This window comes from Lithobates pipiens, unplaced genomic scaffold (assembly GCF_037356315.1).
Source record: "Lithobates pipiens isolate NorthernLeopardFrog02 unplaced genomic scaffold, aLitPip1_a1.2 Scaffold_30, whole genome shotgun sequence".
Taxonomy (NCBI): Eukaryota; Metazoa; Chordata; class Amphibia; order Anura; family Ranidae; genus Lithobates; species Lithobates pipiens.
Window position 1 is genome coordinate 175,612,233 of NW_027507791.1, and position 21,044 is coordinate 175,633,276.

General features: G+C 41.9%; 1 protein-coding gene across 7 annotated transcripts in view; it reads right to left on the reverse strand.

The window, feature by feature from the left end:
• Positions 1-21,044, reverse strand: part of LOC143943354 (NACHT, LRR and PYD domains-containing protein 3-like) — a 124,369-nt gene that overhangs the window by 56,053 nt on the left and 47,272 nt on the right. For all 7 annotated transcript variants that reach the window (XM_077465075.1, XM_077465078.1, XM_077465076.1 and 4 more), the window contains one exon: positions 18,748-20,440. In XM_077465075.1, coding sequence (XP_077321201.1) covers positions 18,748-20,440 — 1,693 coding nt within the window. The remainder of the gene's footprint in view (positions 1-18,747; positions 20,441-21,044) is intronic.

Below are 21,044 nucleotides of genomic sequence, written 5' to 3' on the forward strand. Positions count from 1 at the left end.
CCTGAAATACCCAGCCATAGACGCCCCCCACCCCTCACCGCCCTCCGGTGCTTCTACCAACTCGCCAGTACGATCAAAGCCAGAATCTTTTTTTTATTTTTTATTTCAGGCTTCCCAGCCTAGAGGTGAGATGTGGGGTCATATTGACCCCCCAGATTTCACTGTAAAGAGGACCTGTCACCCCATATTCCTATTACAAGGGATGTTTACATTTCTTGTAATAGGAATAAAAGTGATCAAAAATATATTTTTGGGGGAAAAAATGTCAAACTAAAATAAATAAAGTAAAATGAACAATAAAAAAATAAAATAAAAATTAAAGCGCCCATGTCCCCATGTGCTCGCATGTGCCACACATGTGAGGTATCGCCGAGAATGTTAGAGCGAGAGCAATAATTCTAGTCCTAGACCTCCTCTGCAACTCAAAACATGTAACCAGTAAAAAAAAAATTAAAGTGTCGCCTATGGGGATTTTTTAAGTAGCGACGTTTGGCGCCATTCCACGGGCATGTGCAATTTTGAAGAGTGACTTGTTTGATATCTATTTACTCAGCATAACTTAATCTTTCACTTTATGCAAACATTGGGCTAACAAGTGGTTAATAATAGAGCTTGCAGTCAGTAGTGTTAGTGCGTGCTGTCTGCGTGCTCTGTACCCAGTACATACCGCTATAATATAGGGCAGGCCCCTACTTTCAAACATCCAACTTACAAACATCTCCTACTTGCAAACGCAAGGAGACAGCAGCAAGTGAGATGAAAAAAGATGGACGACAAAACAAATTATACAGGGGTGATAACCCTTCCCTATGTTTTCCAAAAAGCTTAAAGATAGTTTTTTTGACTGGAGCTACACTTAAAAAATGTACCGGTTGAAAATGACAAACAGATTCAACTTAACACAACAAACCTACACAGTCCCTGTCTTGTTTGCACCGCCTGTATACTGCTGTTCTGAGTATATAGGGCCTGGGGGCCACACGCATTTCCTTTTTTTAATATGGGTACGGGGTTCCCCTTAATATGCGTACAAGACCCAAATAGGCTGGTAATGGGCAGGGAGGGCTACCCATGCCATGTTTCTCAATGATTTTCAACCATATTGCAGGAACCAGATATAACATTAAAACCGCAAGCAGTTTTAAATGGTGTTATTTCCGTTTAATGTAATTTTGTGCAGGGACTGTTCTAAACACGGGAAACACGTGGCACTTCACAGGCATACTACAGACACCCCCCCAGGCACCATATTTAAAGGAATATTTAACTTTTTTTTTTTTCACTTTAATCGTCATTAAAATCAGTGCTCCCGCCAAAACGGCCGTTTTTAAAACTTTTTTTTGCAGTGACCCATGTCCCCTGAGGCAGGAGGCAGGTCCCCAAACCCTTTTTAGGACACTATCTTGCATATTAGCCATTAAAATTAGCACTTTCCAATTCGAACGTTCGAGTCCCATAGACTTCAATGGGGTTCTAACGTTCGTACCGAACGCGGGGGTCGTTCGCAAGTTCTGGTGCGAACCGAACCGGGGGGTGTTCGGCTCATCCCTAATGAGGATATTGTGTTGAACACAAGGCAGTCAGTGACAAAACTGTCAGCTTAAAAATCTTATTTCTTGGGATGGACAGCCAGATATGAGGAGAAATGTCATATAACCCCCACAGCTGAACTTTAGACACATTGACAATGAAGGTGACACATTTATTAAACCACAGGCCAAATTAAGGCACCATTGACAGAAAATAGCCACAAGCTAGATACACAGCAGAGCGGTCATAAACACTGCTAATGGATTCGTGTAGTAAAATGTCTGGTCATAACTAACTGAAAACAGTCTAGTGAAGAATATACCTGGAGCTAATAACCTTTAATGACATACCGATAAACTATACTTTTATATGTTTCATAATACTTGCTATGATGGAGTTATTGGGGTCAATTTACTTACGTTTACTGCATATCGTCAAAAAAAAAAAAAAAAAATGCGGTAACCTTTAATTCCAAATCACAAATGGATTCTGTATATCTGTATAGAGTATTAATCTACTTTTACTTTTGTGCAATTGAGTTTTAGATTGTTGGAATGATATTTATATATAATCTTTAAAAGCTTGTTAGATTGCATCATGGATTGACTCTGTATTAATGAGCAGTGTGAACTGAAGCATTGATGGAATTGGGGACACAGGTGATGCGCATGTGTGGTGATTATACACCGCCCATTGAGAGCAGTTTGGGGAAAACATAAGTCAGTTTGTCTTGCCTAGTGACCAGGTCCATGATTAAGTCAATTTTATGACGAAACATGTCGGATTTTGGCTACTAGGCGAATGAGAGAGATACATATAGGATGCTGAACATCTTACATTGATCCCTGTAAAGCGGTACAGTTAAGGAGCGGTGAGAGACTATCCATTATTCCCGCATATCCTGGGTCCGCCGTGACCACCTATGCTTTAGTATGGGTTACTCAAGAGTGCTGTGAATTTTTATATTTGGCGTGTTTATTCATCCTTTGATGTGAGTGCAATGTGAGAGATTTTTATGTGTGATTAAAAAGTTTTATACTGTATCACGCTATGGAAGCAAATCTTTTCTTTGTTGCATGAGAGTATCTATTGGAACAGCCGTGACACCTACGGAAACATCCGTGGCGTCTATGAGAACAGCCATGGTACTAGCCCTGCATTCTGGAGTGGAAACCTGGATACCCCATTTAAACCCTGTAAAGGGAAAAAGCACATCCAGCCAAACACGAAAGTGTGAGGCATATACAGCGGGTGAGTGTAATCACATAAGGGGAGAGGAGTCACATCTAGAGCGGTGTGGTGGAGGAGTGTAGATGTAATCTGCTGTTTATTCAAGAGACACTGGTTAAACGTTTTTTTCACTATTCCATTATTTGGATTATGATCTGAAGATTCAACGTATGGACTATGATTTTACTGGGATACATTATATTCTCAGGAGCTTTTCACAGTGGTGTTGGTAACAATGTTTTTAGGAAGTGGACATTGTTTGATAGAACTTGAAACAATTTATTTGATTCTCGTTATTTGTTTATTTGAATAAATGTGTTGAATAATATTTAGTCGCAGGATATTTTTTTCAACAGATCGTATATATTTGTTATCACTATTCATCTGGTGATATGCACTATATAATAATTTGTGTTAATTAATTTCGATACAACTATTAATTAATTTTACAAATGTGCACCTTTGCTTAGGATAACCTCCGCCCGTTAGCCCTGCAAATAAAAGGCGCTCAGCATCAAAGAGTATGCTTTCTACCTGGGAGCTGTGGGATTTAAGCAGCTGTTCTAAAAGGTATTAAATCAATAAACCACTAGAAAACATTAAACAAAAATCTGCGAGGTGAATGGATAAATCAATTCACCCGTAGAAAAAACAGCGCGTAATACTCAATAGAAAAAAAGAAATTATATGTGATTTGTGCTAGTGCGAACTATTGTTCTATGGAAAAAAACATGTAAATCTTCCCAAATGTAGTCATACAAACTAGGTATTGTCCATGAACATTGTCCATATATCCAAATTATACTGAGTAATTAGGATAGTTTCAGGAAAAAAAGTTGAAACGGGATATCTATTTCAGTCCATCAACAGAAAACAAAATTAGAAGGCAAAACTGAAACAAAGTGTCCTGGTGCAAATCATAAGGAGTGTACGATGCAATCCTTCCTTAACATGATTAGACTTCCAACAGTAAAATGCAGTGATCCCGAATTTGCTGGGGTGCAATCTCAAGAATGAGGTGACCCCCCTTAGTAATATTCTTACCAGATGTGCCTGGTTACATAGGCTCTCAGATATTACTCCTCATCGGCTCGATCTCATCCGCTTCATAAACGCCAGGTAATACACGATCGGATGTGCTTGGTTACACGGGCTCTCAGATATTACTCATCGGCTGGATCTCATCCACTTCATAAGTGCCGGGTGATTCAAGATCTCCGAAAGAAGCAATTACGGGAAACACACATAGCGTAATACTGTCTTATAAAAACTCAATTTATTTAAATAAAATATTGCACTCACACAAAAATAATTCTTTAAAGCATTGGTTCACTCAGCATGCATAGTTCTTAATCACAGTCTCGGGAGAAGTAATAGCATCAGCCGCTAATGGCCGTCACCACTTAGTAGCTCAGGGTTAAAGCTGTGCGTCTCTTCCTCCCTCCTGTCAGTTCCTCTATGCTGCAAACATGTGCTACCACCCTGACGCGTTTCGTCGTATTGACATCATCTGAGGGTGGAGGCAATCAGTCCTGATTACTCTTTAATACGTACGGTATTAACCCTTCGTAAACATGTGTAAATGTATAGTGATTAATCCACCTATATTATATACGCTGCTCTCTTTACAGGATACCCGTCGGAGGCTTTCATAAATTATGTTTTTGAGAAAACCATTTCATTACACAGAGGGGTTAAAAAATGGAACATTAAGAATTAGAAGAATTCAAAATTTAGATTAAAAACAAAAAATTTTCAAAATTTAGATTAGAAAATCAGGAGAGTTAAAAACAAAATTACAGATAAAAAACCAAAAACGATCTTATTCCCCTCACACACTATACCGATATGGTCATGTCGGATTTCTGATAATGTGCTAATATGCTAGCAGTCGCGATGCTCACAAAATACGGCGCATATATCCCAATAACTTATATTTCTTTGAAAAAGGGCATTCCCATCCCGTTGATCTGGATGCTCTAAGTTGGGACAATCAACTTTATTATACAGGAAACACATAAAGAAAAAGGATTCGCAACCTTTTATAGCCTGTCTCCTGTTTTTTCCTGCTAATAAGGTCGAGCAGCAGCCTCAACTGAAACTGACTTGTATTCTCACGCTCTTCATGCAGATAGAGGCAAACCGTCTACCACAAGACTCCCATTGAGATCATCGCTGATACAATGAATGGGCTATACACAACACGATCTCTGTAATGCGACGGGGATTTTTTGTAACTATTATTGGCTGCTTCCAGTGCCGCTATTCTCAATCTACCTTACATGCGACGTTGTGGCTTATATATTGTGCATGCGACGTTGTGGTTTATATCTATATATGGCATTATATATTTATGTGGCTAAGATAAGGATAAAATACATTTAAAATTATGATGAAACAAAATTACTCCCTGTCTCCGTTAATTAACTCATTCTGGTGAACATTACCACATATTAGAGGGAAATTGCATCAAAAAGCCGTAGACTTATGCGTTTATCGGTCAGCCTGTATTTAGGCCGACTTGCCTCAATGCACGTATGGATTTATATTAAATATTTTCCAAAAATGTGTTTATTAAAAATAATTTTAAATTTAAAAACCTACTGTACTCAGCATGGATGTATAATTCTACCCATATTTACACTACCATCCCTAAATCTTCTATTTCGAATAACTGCAAACCTATTCTTGCTAATTCTCATATTGAAACCTAACTTCCACATATATTAACGACCTGCATGAAATAATAATACTTCCTATTTGTCAACTACATAATATAAAATATTTTTTTGGGGGTTTTAGTGGTCACCCTTGAGTAGTATTACAGAATAACTGTGTCAGGTGACTACACATTGAATTTATAAGTCATAAAGGCACATCCCTTTAAGGTAATAGTATCCCGATGTCAAGAGAGGGGATTAGTTACATTTTATATTTTATATATTTTTTATATTTTATATTATGTAGTTGACAAATAGGAAGTATTATTATTTCATGCAGGTCGTTAATATATGTGGAAGTTAGGTTTCAATATGAGAATTAGCAAGAATAGGTTTGCAGTTATTCGAAATAGAAGATTTAGGGATGGTAGTGTAAATATGGGTAGAATTATACATCCATGCTGAGTACAGTAGGTTTTTAAATTTAAAATTATTTTTAATAAACACATTTTTGGAAAATATTTAATATAAATCCATACGTGCATTGAGGCAAGTCGGCCTAAATACAGGCTGACCGATAAACGCATAAGTCTACGGCTTTTTGATGCAATTTCCCTCTAATATGTGGTAATGTTCACCAGAATGAGTTAATTAACGGAGACAGGGAGTAATTTTGTTTCATCATAATTTTAAATGTATTTTATCCTTATCTTAGCCACATAAATATATAATGCCATATATAGATATAAACCACAACGTCGCATGCACAATATATAAGCCACAACGTCGCATGTAAGGTAGATTGAGAATAGCGGCACTGGAAGCAGCCAATAATAGTTACAAAAAATCCCCGTCGCATTACAGAGATCGTGTTGTGTATAGCCCATTCATTGTATCAGCGATGATCTCAATGGGAGTCTTGTGGTAGACGGTTTGCCTCTATCTGCATGAAGAGCGTGAGAATACAAGTCAGTTTCAGTTGAGGCTGCTGCTCGACCTTATTAGCAGGAAAAAACAGGAGACAGGCTATAAAAGGTTGCGAATCCTTTTTCTTTATGTGTTTCCTGTATAATAAAGTTGATTGTCCCAACTTGGAGCATCCAGATCAACGGGATGGGAATGCCCTTTTTCAAAGAAATATAAGTTATTGGGATATATGCGCCGTATTTTGTGAGCATCGCGACTGCTAGCATATTAGCACATTATCAGAAATCCGACATGACCATATCGGTATAGTGTGTGAGGGGAATAAGATCGTTTTTGTTTTTTTATCTGTAATTTTGTTTTTAACTCTCCTGATTTTCTAATCTAAATTTTGAAAATTTTTTGTTTTTAATCTAAATTTTGAATTCTTCTAATTCTTAATGTTCCATTTTTTAACCCCTCTGTGTAATGAAATGGTTTTCTCAAAAACATCATTTATGAAAGCCTCCGACGGGTATCCTGTAAAGAGAGCAGCGTATATAATATAGGTGGATTAATCACTATACATTTACACATGTTTACGAAGGGTTAATACCGTACGTATTAAAGAGTAGTCAGGACTGATTGCCTCCACCCTCAGATGATGTCAATACGACGAAACGTGTCAGGGTGGTAGCACATGTTTGCAGCATAGAGGAACTGACAGGAGGGAGGAAGAGACGCACAGCTTTAACCGTGAGCTACTAAGTGGTGACGGCCATTAGCGGCTGATGCTATTACTTCTCCCGAGACTGTGATTAAGAACTATGCATGCTGAGTGAACCAATGCTTTAAAGAATTATTTTTGTGTGAGTGCAATATTTTATTTAAATAAATTGAGTTTTTATAAGACAGTATTACGCTATGTGTGTTTCCCGTAATTGCTTCTTTCGGAGATCTTGAATCACCCGGCACTTATGAAGTGGATGAGATCCAGCCGATGAGTAATATCTGAGAGCCCGTGTAACCAAGCACATCCGATCGTGTATTACCTAGCGTTTATGAAGCGGATGAGATCGAGCCGATGAGGAGTAATATCTGAGAGCCTATGTAACCAGGCACATCTGGTAAGAATATTACTAAGGGGGGTCACCTCATTCTTGAGATTGCACCCCAGCAAATTCGGGATCACTGCATTTTACTGTTGGAAGTCTAATCATGTTAAGGAAGGATTGCATCGTACACTCCTTATGATTTGCACCAGGACACTTTGTTTCAGTTTTGCCTTCTAATTTTGTTTTCTGTTGATGGACTGAAATAGATATCCCGTTTCAACTTTTTTTCCTGAAACTATCCTAATTACTCAGTATAATTTGGATATATGGACAGTGTTCATGGACAATACCTAGTTTGTATGACTACATTTGGGAAGATTTGCATGTTTTTTTCCATAGAACAATAGTTCGCACTAGCACAAATCACATATAATTTCTTTTTTTCTATTGAGTATTACGCGCTGTTTTTTCTACGGGTGAATTGATTTATCCATTCACCTCGCAGATTTTTGTTTAATATTAATTAATTTTCTCTATTTTCTGTATGCTCGGGGCAGGGCTTGCACAGTGTAGTAACATTTAGTAATTCATGTTCACTGGATTGGGTCTATCATCATCAATATTTTTGAATTCACTGGCGTGGATTTATATTCAGCGCTGCTTATTCTATTGTTTAGATAAGGAATATTGTACACATTTTGTTTTTTTTTAAAGTGGCGGCTTAGTTTATAGTGTTTTGTTTAGCGCAGTGGTGATACACAATAGATGGGGGGGAAAGAGTAAGTGTGTCCTTGTTTTACATATACAATATATCACCAGGGTTTTGCTAGCGGTATCACATGGTATTTGTCAAAAACAGTCTGAGGGTCCCCCCCAAAAGCTGGTTGTTAAGGAGAGGGCCGGAAAACCAGCCACCATGCCCTTAACAACGGATGATCATCTGTCAGCATGCCAGTAATTCAAAATTATGAAAAAAACAACATGGGGTTCCCTCCCCTCAGGGCACCTCATGGCAAAATTAAAATAAAATCCAAAACCCTTATCGAAGCATGCAGCCTGGCAGGTTGGGGGGGGGGGGGGCAGTGAGCGGCCATGCCCTCTGCCCCCCCCCACCCCAAAGCACCTTGTCCCCATGTTGATGTGTCCTTCAAGAGTCACCTGAAGATGACAGCCCAGGCCCCTCCACATGAACTGCAAAGGCTTTAAAGGCCTTGGCCGATGTGGATCTCTTCAAGTTGGCTGTCTGTCAGAAACCATGAAATCAGACCGAAGTACAGTTAAATCCCACTTGTTTAATAATAAAAGTGTAGTGCCAGCTCCTGAAGAGCAAGCACTATGTTTTTCTAAATTTAAGGTTATATCTGAACTGTAGTTTGGTTTGGGTACAATTGCTTAAATTTGGACCTTCAGTCTGACTGGACTATGAGATGTTCAGCCTGGCCATAAGGGGCACTGTCTCTTCTGGCAGGCTTGGAACTACAGTCTGGTTGGGTGCTTTAAGATTACTCTCTCTGAGCCCACCCAGTGGGAGTGGCGCTCTTGCTGTGCTTTCTGGGAGAGGGTACTTAAGATGCGGATGTCATGTGGTTCGGGGTCCTGGTCCAGAAGGATGTGCTGACTTCATGGTCCTGGTCCTCCTGACCAGCCCTCAGGAAGGCTATGGCCTGGGGTGCGGATCCACCCAACTTGTTGTCTCAGGGCTGGCTAGCCTGATGCAAGGAAAATAAAGGAGGATTCTGAGGTGCTTGGGTGCTGTCTCTGGTTTGGGAGAGACCCAGTGACTTCAAGCTATCCAGGGGAGGACTCTTCAGAAGAAGGTCACGCACAGGTTGGTTTCTTAGCAAGAGCCTGGAAGAGCTGAAGTACCTAAGAGAATCCGGTCTCGTGGATATCACCAAGCTGGCTGAAAGATCCAGGTATCAAACGAGTATTCTACAAGTTTAGTTGGTGTGGAGTTCCCCTTAAAATCCATACCAGACATGAAGGATCTGGTATGGATATTTAGGGGGAACCCCACCTCATTTTTTTTTTTAATTTTTGAAGCTGGGTTCCCCTTAATATCCATACCAGACCTGAAGGGCCTGGTAATTGAATTCGGGGGAACCCTACGCTTTTTTTTTTTTTTTTTATCAATGACGTTCAATGACTGTTCTCTGTATTCTGGGGAGCCAACAATTCAGTATAGCCGTGAGTGATTTTAAATGACTTTTTTTCCTGCAGAAATGACACTTTGTGCAGGGACAGTTCTAAGCAAAGGAAACATGCGCCCCTTTACAGGCATGCTATACACACCCCCAGGTACGAAATTACAAAATACACTTTTATTGTTTCACTTTAAGCATTATTAAAATCACTGCTCCAGAAAAAACGGCCCTTTTTAAAACTTTTTTTTTGCATTGATACATGTCCCCTGGGGCAGGACCCAGGTCCGAAACACTTTTTAGGACAATAACTTGCATATTAGCCTTTAAAATTAGCACTTTACTTATTTTTTATTGAAGTTTTGCACAAAAGATAACAGCAATATAAGACTTACATTGTCGTGTAGCTGTAGCCGTTGCTTCCAGTCGGGAAGCTTAGTCTAGCAAGAGCAAGCATATTGAAAACATGGTTAACAGTTAAAAACAAATTCTGAGAGGATGAGAGCGCCATCAGTCAACCCCGAACACCCCTACTGGGAACTAGCTGTGTCCTGGGGAGAGAGACAGCGCTGCCCATCCCTGGGCTATAGTGAGTATAACAAGTTGCGAAGGTAGGGGTAAACACAAAAAAAAAAAAAAAAAGTTAGCATTCACTGCAGTAAAGCTATTATTCTATAAAACTTAATATCGTAGTCAGTTTATCTTGTTGCTTTCCTACTTATCCACTCCGGTTCCTCGGTGTGAGAAGGATAAGTATCAAATGTTGGGGACGAGACGTAAAAAGTCACAGTGGGACACAAGAGGATGTGAATGTTACTTGATTGGGGGAACAGACTGACTGTACACATCTGGGGTCTTTAATCCATGGGTCCCAATTCCGGGAGAATTTGCCTGTTTGGAGATGAGCTTTGGCAAAACTATATTCCATATTGAAGTTATCATTAAGTATTGTAATGACGTCTTGGACAGAAGGAGGAGTCCTTTTCCAATTTCTAGCTATTGCCAGTCTTGCCACGATGAGAATGTGGGTGGCCATGGTTTGGGATTTTTTGGGCCACGTTGGGACCATCAGGCCCATGAGGAGATCCGCCGTAGATAGATTAGTAATTGAGGGGAAGCTTACTTTGAGCAGGTCGGTTATTTGATCCCAAAAGACTTTAAACATGGGGCATTCCCACCAGATATGAATGAAAGATCCTGGGAGGCCGCAATTTCTCCAGCAGAGATTAGAAGAGGTAGGGTAAATTTTGGCAAGTCTACTGGGGGTGTAGTACCATAGATGAGAAAGTTTTTGTGCGGACTCCCAGTGCGTGGTGCAATGGGAAAGTTTTGATGGTAACGATAATGCTGTTTGCCATTGCGATTGTGGCGGGGCATGTGGGATATATATGTTCCATTTTTCTGTTTGAGCATGGATGTGCTTTTCTGCATCATGGGAAAGTAGATCATATAGGTATGAAATACCTTTGGAAGAGGGTTTTCTTAACCGAAAATGTTGTATGACCGGTAACAGTATAGTGTCCCGAGTGGACCATGTTATCTTAGCGAGTAGGGATCTGATCCTGAGGTATATGTAAAAAGTTTTCAATGAAAAACCCGAAAGCCCGAACTTGGAGCTTAGTTGAGCAAAGGACATTAAGTTGTAGGAATGGAAGAGATGCCCGATCGTATGAACGCCTGCCTCAAGCCAAGATGTCAGAGGAAGGTCCGGTAGTAGCAATGAGACAGCAGAGAGCTGTATTGTAATATGGTCTGTGGTATTCCTTTCGATAGTTGAGGAAGGGATGTCCACACCCTGAGAGATGCCGTTATCGAGTCCAGTTGGGAGTGTGTGTGGGCACAGGAGCTAGGAGAGCTGCACAGAGGTATAGCTGGAGGTCCTTGGCCAAAACAGATGCTTCTATCTGTGACCAGTTGTAGATTGTGTCAGTGTTCCACCACTGATTAAGTTGGTCCAGTATGACAGCTTTATAATACAGACCAATGTTGGGAGACCCCATACCACCCATTTTCTTGGGGGCCATTAGGTTGTTCTTATGTAGTCTGGGTCTTTTGTATTGCCATATGAAGGAGTTGATTATAGCTTGAAGGGATCGTAGTTGCGAGGAGAGAAATGGCATTGGCATCGTACGAAATAAATACAAAACATGTGGGAGGAGAAGATACATTTTTGCAAGTGCTATTCGTCCAGCTCATGATACAAAAGGAAGATTTAGATCAGCAGACAATTTTTTGAGCCTTTCTATGAGGTCTGCTAGGTTGAAGCGCAGGATATTTTTACTGGGAGAGAGCAGGTGAATCCCTAAATATGTAATGGAGGAGTCTTTTGACCATGCGAATGGGGATTGTGTAGAAATCTGTTTGGTGGCTCGATCTAATCCAATCGCTAGCATGACTGACTTACTATGGTTCACCTTATATAAGGAGATTGTACTAAATTGGTCGAGAATAGTTTGCAGCGCCAATAAAGAATTAGTTGGATCGGTAATGGAGATGATTACGTCATCTGCATAGAGTCCAATTTTATGTTCCGTCTGCCCTACTATTATTCCTTTAATTTGATTTTCTGTTCGAATTTTCTGAGCTAGGGGTTGGCAAATGGCAACCATGGCAAAGATTAGGGGTGAAAGCGGTCACCCTTGTCGGGTACCATTTGAGGTCAGATGTTACTCCCAAAGTCCACACTCTTGCACTGGGATTCGTGTATAAGCCAAGTATGGCAGTTAATAGAGTGCCTGATATGCCAAATTTGCGCAATACTGCTTCTAGGTATGTCCATTGCACCCGGTCGAATGCCTTCTCTGCATCCAGGGATAGGAGCAGAGAAGACATTCGATGATTTTCTGCCCACTGAATGAGGTCTATGAATCGACGGGTTCCGTCGGACATTTGCCTTCGGGGTATGAAACCTACTTGGTCGACATGTATTAGGTGATGTAAAACTGAAGAAAGTCGAAGGGCTAGTAGTTTGGCATATAATTTGATGTCCGTGTTTAGAAGGGAAATGGGCCTGTAGTTTTCTGGAACGTCCTGGGGTTTGCCGGGTTTGGGGAGGGTCACTATAAGGGCTTCTAAACATTCTTTAGGTATTACACCAGTGGAGGCAAATTGGTTGAGTGTCTTACATAGATGAGGTGTAAGTGTGTGGTGGAAGTGTCTAAAATATTCATTAGCAAATCCATCCGGGCCTGGAGCTATGTAAGGGGAGGGACTGGATGGCTCTATTAATTTCCTCGGTAGTAAATGGGGTAGAAAGAGTTGTTAGTTGTTCCTGAGTTAGGCTAGGGATTTGGATGGAGTCTAGAAAGGCATTTATGTCATTGGTGTGTGGTGGGGCGGAGCCCTCTGAGGCTTGTAGATTATATAATCTGTTATAAAAAGTTGCAAATGTGTTGGCGATGTCTAAAGGATTAGTCATCCTAGCTCCTTGTGTATTAAACAGGAAAGGGATTTTGGCTCTGACTTGTTGTCTTTTAACTTGTCGAGCAAGAAAGGCACTAGATTTGTTGTTAAAGGAGTAAGAACGCAATTTCAATCTTTGAATATAAAATTCAAAGTTTTTATGTAGGTGTTCGCTCAGTTTACGTCTGAGTTCCGTTATTGCTGCGAGTGTCGCCTGAGTAGGTGAGGTTTTGTTGATATTTTCTAAATGTTTGAGTTGTTTAAGTAGGGATTCTGTCTCTTCCAATCTTTTTTTTTCCTCCTGCGCTCCAAGTTTGATGAGAAGACCTCGTAGAAAGGCTTTGTGGGCCAACCAGACCATGGAGTAATCATCAGTAGAACCACAGTTAGTTTCAAAGAAGCCCTCAATCTCGGACCTGATCTTCTCTTCATATTTTGGATTATTTAAAAGAGAAATGTTCATTCTCCAAGGGGGACGCATGTTTGATTTGTGCTGTGGGAACACTTTCAAGGTAATCGGGGCATGGTCAGACCAGGTGATAAGACCAATTTGCGTTTCTGAAATCGATAATAAAGCTTTTTTGTTGGTGAGGAAAAGATCGATCCGAGAGTAAGAGCCTCCAGTATGCGAGTAAAAGGTATAGTCGCGTTCAACGTCATGCATACACCTCCATGGATCATAGAGATCTTCGTTGGCTATAAAGGCAGAGAGGGCAGAAGTGGTCCTCCTGCGTGGATTAGTAGAATCTAGGGAGGGGTCTGGGGTGTCATTGAAGTTACCACAGATGATTAAGGCGTTATCCATATATGGGTCAAATTTGGATTTGAGTTTTTTGTAAAACGATTTTTGGGAGGTATTGGGTACATATACATTAACAAGTGTCATGGGGTGATTATTAATGGTGGCGGATAGGATGATAAATCGTTCCTCATCTGTTTCCATGTGATGAAGGGTAAAGGGGGTGGTAGCATTTACTGCTATCATGACCCCACATTTTTTTTTTTTTATCATGGTTTGAAAAAAAGTAGTGTGTAAATTTTTTATGCTTACAATTTGGTGGATTGGTTTTGTTAAAGTGTGTCTCTTGGACGCATAAGATATCAGCTTTAGACACGAGTGCTTCCTTCCATAAGAGATTCCTCATGAAAGGGGAATTAAGCCCCTTTGCATTAATTGATGCAATGTTGATAGCCATTTGGAAATAGTTGAGTACACGTGATAACCTGAAGTTTACAGTAGTCATGGGTGGATATAGAAGTTGAACGGGACTAAAGCTTTTAGGATTAATGTATGCACTCGGTCAGGATGACAACAATAGCCAGGAAGGGGAAGGGAAGAGATATAAAAAAAAAAAAAAACCCTCTTAGAAAAAACACAGAAGAAGGTACAGGTCAAGAACAGGTACCTGTAAAGTTATATGCTAGAACTGCGTATGTTTCCTACAATGAATACAGTAGTAAATGAAATAGAGTAAGGGCCGGTTCACACAGGGGGCGATGCGAGGCGACACGACTTGCCTCGCCGCGACCTGACAAGTCGCCCCCGTTCTGTACAATGGAACCGTTCTGAGAGGAGCGACTCGAGTCGCTCCGACTCAGAAAAAAGGTTCCTGTACTACTTTTGGGCGACCTCGGGGCGACTTGCATTGACTTCTATACAGAAGTCATTTGCAAGTCGCCGCTGAGGTCGCGGCAGGTCGCGGCGAGGCAAGTCGGTGTCGCCTCGCATCGCCCCCTGTGTGAACCGGCCCTAAGAAAACTTTAAACCAAATGTGCCTGGCACACTTTAATCCTGGGGAGTGAGAGTCTGACATATCGCCCGAGCAGGGGAATTCTATGCTGGGGACATGTAGGTAATCGCAACAATCAATTATCAGGCTTTATCCACTTTGTCCTTGCGGTGGCGAGGGTGAGAGGCTGAGGAGGCATTCTGACCATTATGTCCGCGATGGGTCGAGGTGATAGGCAGTAGGCCCCAGTTAGACAGATTCTTGTAACCATCTTTAGGAGACAGTATCGGAACAATTTTTTTGCTGATAGGTCACCAGGAGCTTCGTTGGATAACCCCAACGGTAGGTGATTTTGTTCTCTTGGAGAACTGAAGTGACCGGTGCAAATGCCCTGCGTAGCTCCATTGTAGCTGGTGAAAGGTCAGCATACAGGGTGATTTTAGAGTAAGGTGAAGGAAGGGGTTTTAGGTTTCTGGCTGAGTATAGGATCTGTTCTTTTACGTGAAAAAAAAATGATTTCTGGCCAGGACGTCTCTGGGTGTATCTGCTGGTAGGTGGTCCGGTTTGGCGATTCTGTGCGCACGATCTATGGTCAAGTCGTGAGCAGATAAATTTGGGATCAAAGACGTCATGAGTTGTTGTATGTATTGTTTGAGTTCAGTGGGCGGGACCGCCTCAGGGATACCCCTGAATTTTATGTTATTCCTTCAGCCCCTGTCTTCGAGGTCAGCCATTTTGAGTTTTATTTTATGTATTTCAGCTGCATGATGTTCATGAGCATCGAATAGCTCATTATGTGCTTTGCTCACATCTGACATGTGTTCCTCTGTTATGTCCACTCTGTCCTCCAAGCAATCAAGTCTGTCATGAACTTGTGAGAGAGACATCTGCAGTTCTCTGTGCAGGTCTTTTTGTAAAGTAAGCAGCATTGATTTTAATGTACTCTCAGAGACAGGGTTGTCTGTGGCAGGTACAGTAGCTAGGGAGGACATAGGAGCCATGTTGTGAGAGACTAAAGCTGGTGCAGTGCCTTGATGCTTTTTGGACTGGTGAGCTTTAGTGGGAGAATTGCAGGGAGATGAGGCAAGTCTCTTACCTCTGTCCTGTTGTACCGCTGCAGCCTCCCTGTCAGGGGGTGGAAGATTGTCCATAGCTTCAGGCTCTTTGTCATCCTGGATATCCTCAGCGCTGCGGGTAGTGATGCTGTGTCCCGCCGTGGCGCGTTCCCGCCGGCGGAGGGGGGACGGCGCAATCTTGGAGATTCCTCTGCTCCATTTGGCCAAAGTATTCTGTCAGGTGGCGCAGATGCGATGGTGGATTCCGCCTGCCAGACATGCCCGAGGGTGTCCCGCGGCTCTCCTCTCCTTTTCCGAAGAGAGGGGAGCTGTCTGTAGCTTATACACCGCTCGTATCCCCTTGCTCTGGAGCGGAGCTGAGACACTACGCGTCTATCTCGCTCTGCGGCTGGCCACGCCCCCTCGAATATAGCACTTTAGATTTTGAACGTTCGAGTCCTATAGACTTTAATAGGGTTCTAAAGTTCACACGAAGGGTGTTTGGCTCATCCTTAGTCATGACAAGGCGACAGCCCTTACATTGTTAGTACGGGTAAGAATAAGACAATGTAATTGAAACTTGGCAAGAAAAGAGCTCATCGCTCCCTTCTGGGAGAGAGGCGTTTAGCCTCGGACAAGAATACGAGATTCTTATGGTCAGTAAGAATGAGAACTGGCCCAGTGGTACCTTCGAGGAGATGTCCCCACTCTTTCAGGGCTATAATGATTGCCAACAGCTTTCTGTCACCAATCTCGTAATTGCACTCCGCAGGTGACAATAAGGTAAGGCATTGAGACAGAAGGGTGCCAAATCCAGTCTCAGACACATCAACCTCAAAGGTAAAAGGTAACGTAGGATTAGGATGTGCCAACAAAGGAGCAGAAACAAAGGCAGCCCAGGAATTTAACCTGTTCACGATGGAACTCACACTTTTCCAATTTGCAATAGAGATTGTTCTCTCTTAGTTTCTGAAGCACACACCAGACATCTGTGTGGTGGCTATCCAGGGACTTGGAAAATCTGAGGATGGCAAACATGATCAACTTCTCCAGCTCAGTGGGTATATCTCGGGCTGCTATCTCATCCTTGATGGAATCCGAGAGACCATGAGAAAAAGCAGCCACGATTCATTGTTCCAAGCAGCCTCTGTTGCCAGTGTACGGAATTCAGTGGCGTAGTCGGCAACAGTTCTTGTACTCTGTTTGATGGACATGAGGCACTTGGCAGCAGAAGCGGAGCATGCAGGAATGTCAAATACCCTTTTAAAGGAGGTCACAAACTCTGGGTAACTCAAGACAACACGTTGTTGTGTCTCCCATAGAGGGTTTGCCCAGGCCAAGGCTCTCTCAGAAAGCAAAGATATCATGAAACCTACTTTGCTTCTGTCTGTGGGAAACACCTGGGGCAGCATCTCAAAGTATATCTCTACCTGGTTAAGAAACCCTCTGCATTGAACTGGACTGCCCCCAAATCACTGGAGAAGCGGAGCGGAACCAAACATACCTCTTATAGAGGTAATACTCGCCTGCGCAGAGACTGGCACAGCAGCAGGGACGGCCTGCAACTCAGGTTGTACTAGAGCAGCCACAGTGTTAGATTCCAGGTGAGCCGTGCGACTCAGGAGCGTTTGTAACACCATGGCAAGCTGATCCAGGCGGTGATCTTGCTCATCCAATCTGGAAAAAATATTACCAACATGTGGATTGACTGTATCTTCTGAATTCATGGCCTTTGCCTACTGTCAGAAACCATGAAATCAGACCTAGACAGAAGTACAGTTAAATCACACTTGTTTAATAAAGTAAATAGAACAGCAATTTAATTTCTGTAACCCCACCACACATCTATTCCATCACTGCACCCCCTCCTTTTCTACTTCTGCACCACCCTAATGTTTTACCACTGCACCCCTTCTGAATGCCTGCTTAACCACTGCACCCCTTCATGAGCACCTTTTCCAGCTCTGTACTTTTCTGGTTCCACCACTGCACCCATTCCACCACTGCACCCCCTCATTTTCCACTACTGCACCCCTCTTTTTCCACTTCTGCACCCCCTTTCTGTTTCACCATTGCACCCCTCCTGAACACCTGCTCAACCACTGCACCCCTTCACGAGCACCTGCTCAACCTCTGCACCCTTTCCTGAAAAGTTGTTCCATCATTGCTCCCACATCTTTTCCACCACTGTACCCCTCCTGTTTCACCTCATCCCTCCTGATCACCTATTCAACCACTGCACCCCCTCACGATCACCTGTCCCACCACTCACTCCCTCATGAACAGCTGTTGCTCAAGGCTTCTCCTTTTCAGCCAGTGCACCCTAGAAAGCCACTTGCTATGGGGGCATTCATGTGGATGTGATCTTGAGCTAGGCTATGTGCATCTATAGACACATACAGTGAAACTCGGTCCTGCCCCTCTCCACTCCCTCCTCGCAAGATCTGATTGACAGCAGCAGGGGCCAAAAACACACGCTCATGACAAATCTCCTGTCAGAAGCAAAAGAGTGGGGGGACAAATTTCTGAAAGTTTTTTTTTTTTTTTTATTTATTTATTTATTTATTTTTTTTATTTTTTTTACTATAATGTAAATATATTTTTCTTCTCTTCTCCTTATTAAAAAAAATATTAAAATAATAATAATAAAGGTATAGTGTCTCCACTATTATTTCATTTTTATGATAATTCTATAACCCTTGTGTAATAGAGATGAACAAAGGCAAACTAGTTTGAGGTCTGAAAACTGAAAATTTTCATTACCAAATAAATTTATTTGGATTTGCACACTGCCACTGTTGGCAAAAAACACTTCCATTCTGGTTGTGCGTGACAGTTTGGGAAATACTGATGAATGTATGTTTGAAGTCCAGCCTGGGTGGCAACATGGATTCCTCCAAAGATAAAATAAAGGGGTAAGCGTGGCCACCCTGGGACAAAAAGTGCTAACTGCCAAGATCAGCATATGAAATAAAAAATTAAAAAAGAATAATTAAATACAATTTAACACAGCACTTTGATTAACCATATTTATTACGTACCTCAAACTCTTGATGGTGTGTAGTGCTGGTATAAATTTCCTCAATCCTTCATTGTGAATATTACATGAACTTAGATTTACTTCTTCTGTCTCTTTGCAGGACTGTAGGATAAAAGTCAGCACAGAGCAGTCCAGGGGGCTGAAGTGGACAACAGAAAAGTCAAATATGTTTGGTCCAATATGTTGTGACACCAAAGCCACATTCCTGCTCTCATTGAGATAATAGAACACATTAAAACATTTTTTGTTGCTTTTCATCTTGTCATAGCTTAGTTTTTCCATTTTCTTCTGAATCCAGGTGATGACATGTCTGGCAGCCTGAGTGGACAATTCTCCCAAATGAGACTTTAACAGGGATCTGGTAGCAGAGTCTGAGAGACCGCAGAGAAAACGGAGAAATATTTCAGCACGACCGTCATCGTAAGATTCAGCCTTATCAAGTGTTTCCTGTAATCTGTCAGGATTATAGTTAATAAAATGGACTAAAGCAGCAAAAAACTCTTGAAAACTGCGATGTAAGAAGGTGTAATCCACACTAGGAGGCTGACCAGATTCCATCATGACACAGGAGAATAGATTTTTATCATTCCTCACATTGAAGGACTCCAGATGACGTTCATCAAACACAATCACGTGATTCATGACTCCATGTTCTGCCATCCATCCAATAGATGTCAGCAGTTCCCGAGCAGCATCACTATCATCTTTATTTTGGTTGTGATTGGCTAGAATATTGGAGACAAAAGTCACAAAGAGCTGTGTCACTGTTTTGGGTAATGATGCCATCAGCTGATCAGTGATTGTTGGTTGGGCTTTGAAGCACATTGATAACACTGTACAGATGATCCAGCAGTATGATGGGATATAACAGAAAGTGTACAGTGTGTCATTCTCCTGCACATATTGAAAAGCCTTTTCTGACAATTCCTCATTTCCAAAGAAATGTTTAAAGTAGATCAGTCTGTCTCCATGAAGAAATCCCATGATTTTAGCTATTCTCTGAAAAACACTGGTATCAACTGATGCCAGTCTGGTTGGACGGCTGGTTATCAGTACAGAGCAACCCTTAAGTAGACTCTGCCTCACCAAACTGACCGCAATCTCACCAAACTGTGTTCTCTGTTTTGGATTGGAAAGTTTGCTTGATCTGAAATCCATCTGGCAAACACTTTCATCTAAGCCATCAAATATAAACAGAATTTTCTCTGGATCTTGTAAAATATCTCCAATCTGACTCTCTAGATGTGGATATTGTTGAAGAATCATCTCCTCCAAGCTGATCTCTCCCAGTCTATTAAGGTCCCGGAATCTGAAGAAGAAGAGAAAGGCAAATCTCTGGTAGTGTTTTCCCGTCACCCAGTCATAGACAAACTTCTGCATCAGTGTGGTCTTCCCTATTCCTGGCACTCCGATCACTATTACTGCATGTGGTACACATTGTGACTGGTGGTTCCATCGGAACAGCCTGTTGGGGAAAATGTGTTCCAGTCTAGTTTGTGTTTCCTTCAAGCATTCCTCATGCTTTACCCCAGTCTGTATTAGCTCATTCTGGGGATGCTGCCTGAATACATTAAGGTTCACATAACGCTCATTGATGAGGAATCTTTGTGGCTCCAAGGTAGTTCCTGGAGGTCTATGCTCCAGAAGAATCTCAGTCCTCTCCATCAGATGTTGTTTGTGATTTTTTTGAATATCTGTAAACATAATGGAAATATATTTATGAGGCAAGTTAAAATAAAAGCAGAATGTGATTTTTTTGGCATTAACCGCTTGCTGGCTGCCCAACGTACATTTACTGCGGGGCAGCAGCTCCTCAGTACAGAATCATGTACAGGTACAGGTTGGACACAGCAGAAGCCAATCAGCAGGTCTAGTGGACCCGATGTCTACTGAACCCGTCGATCGTTCCCGACAGAGGCAGAATGGTGGTCTGCCTATGTAAACCAGGCAGATTGCTCTTCTGTTAGTAGGGAAGACAGAGATTCTGTGTTTCTGCTAAGCAGGAACATGGGTCTCTGTCTTCCAACAGTTAAAGCACCCCCCCCCCCCCCCCACAGTTAGAAAGCACTCCCAGTCCCTAGGAACACGTTTACCCCTTTGATCGCTGCTGGTACAGTACAGTGCATATTTTGTAGCACTGATAACTGTATTGGTGTCACTGTTTGGCTCAGTGGCTGTGATTGACAGCAACAGGAGCCAATGGAAAGGTGGTTCAGGTAAGTATTAGGGGGCTGAGGGGGCTGCTGCACATAGTAGGATTTTACCTTCATGCATAGCAGGTAAAAAACCTTGAGCCTG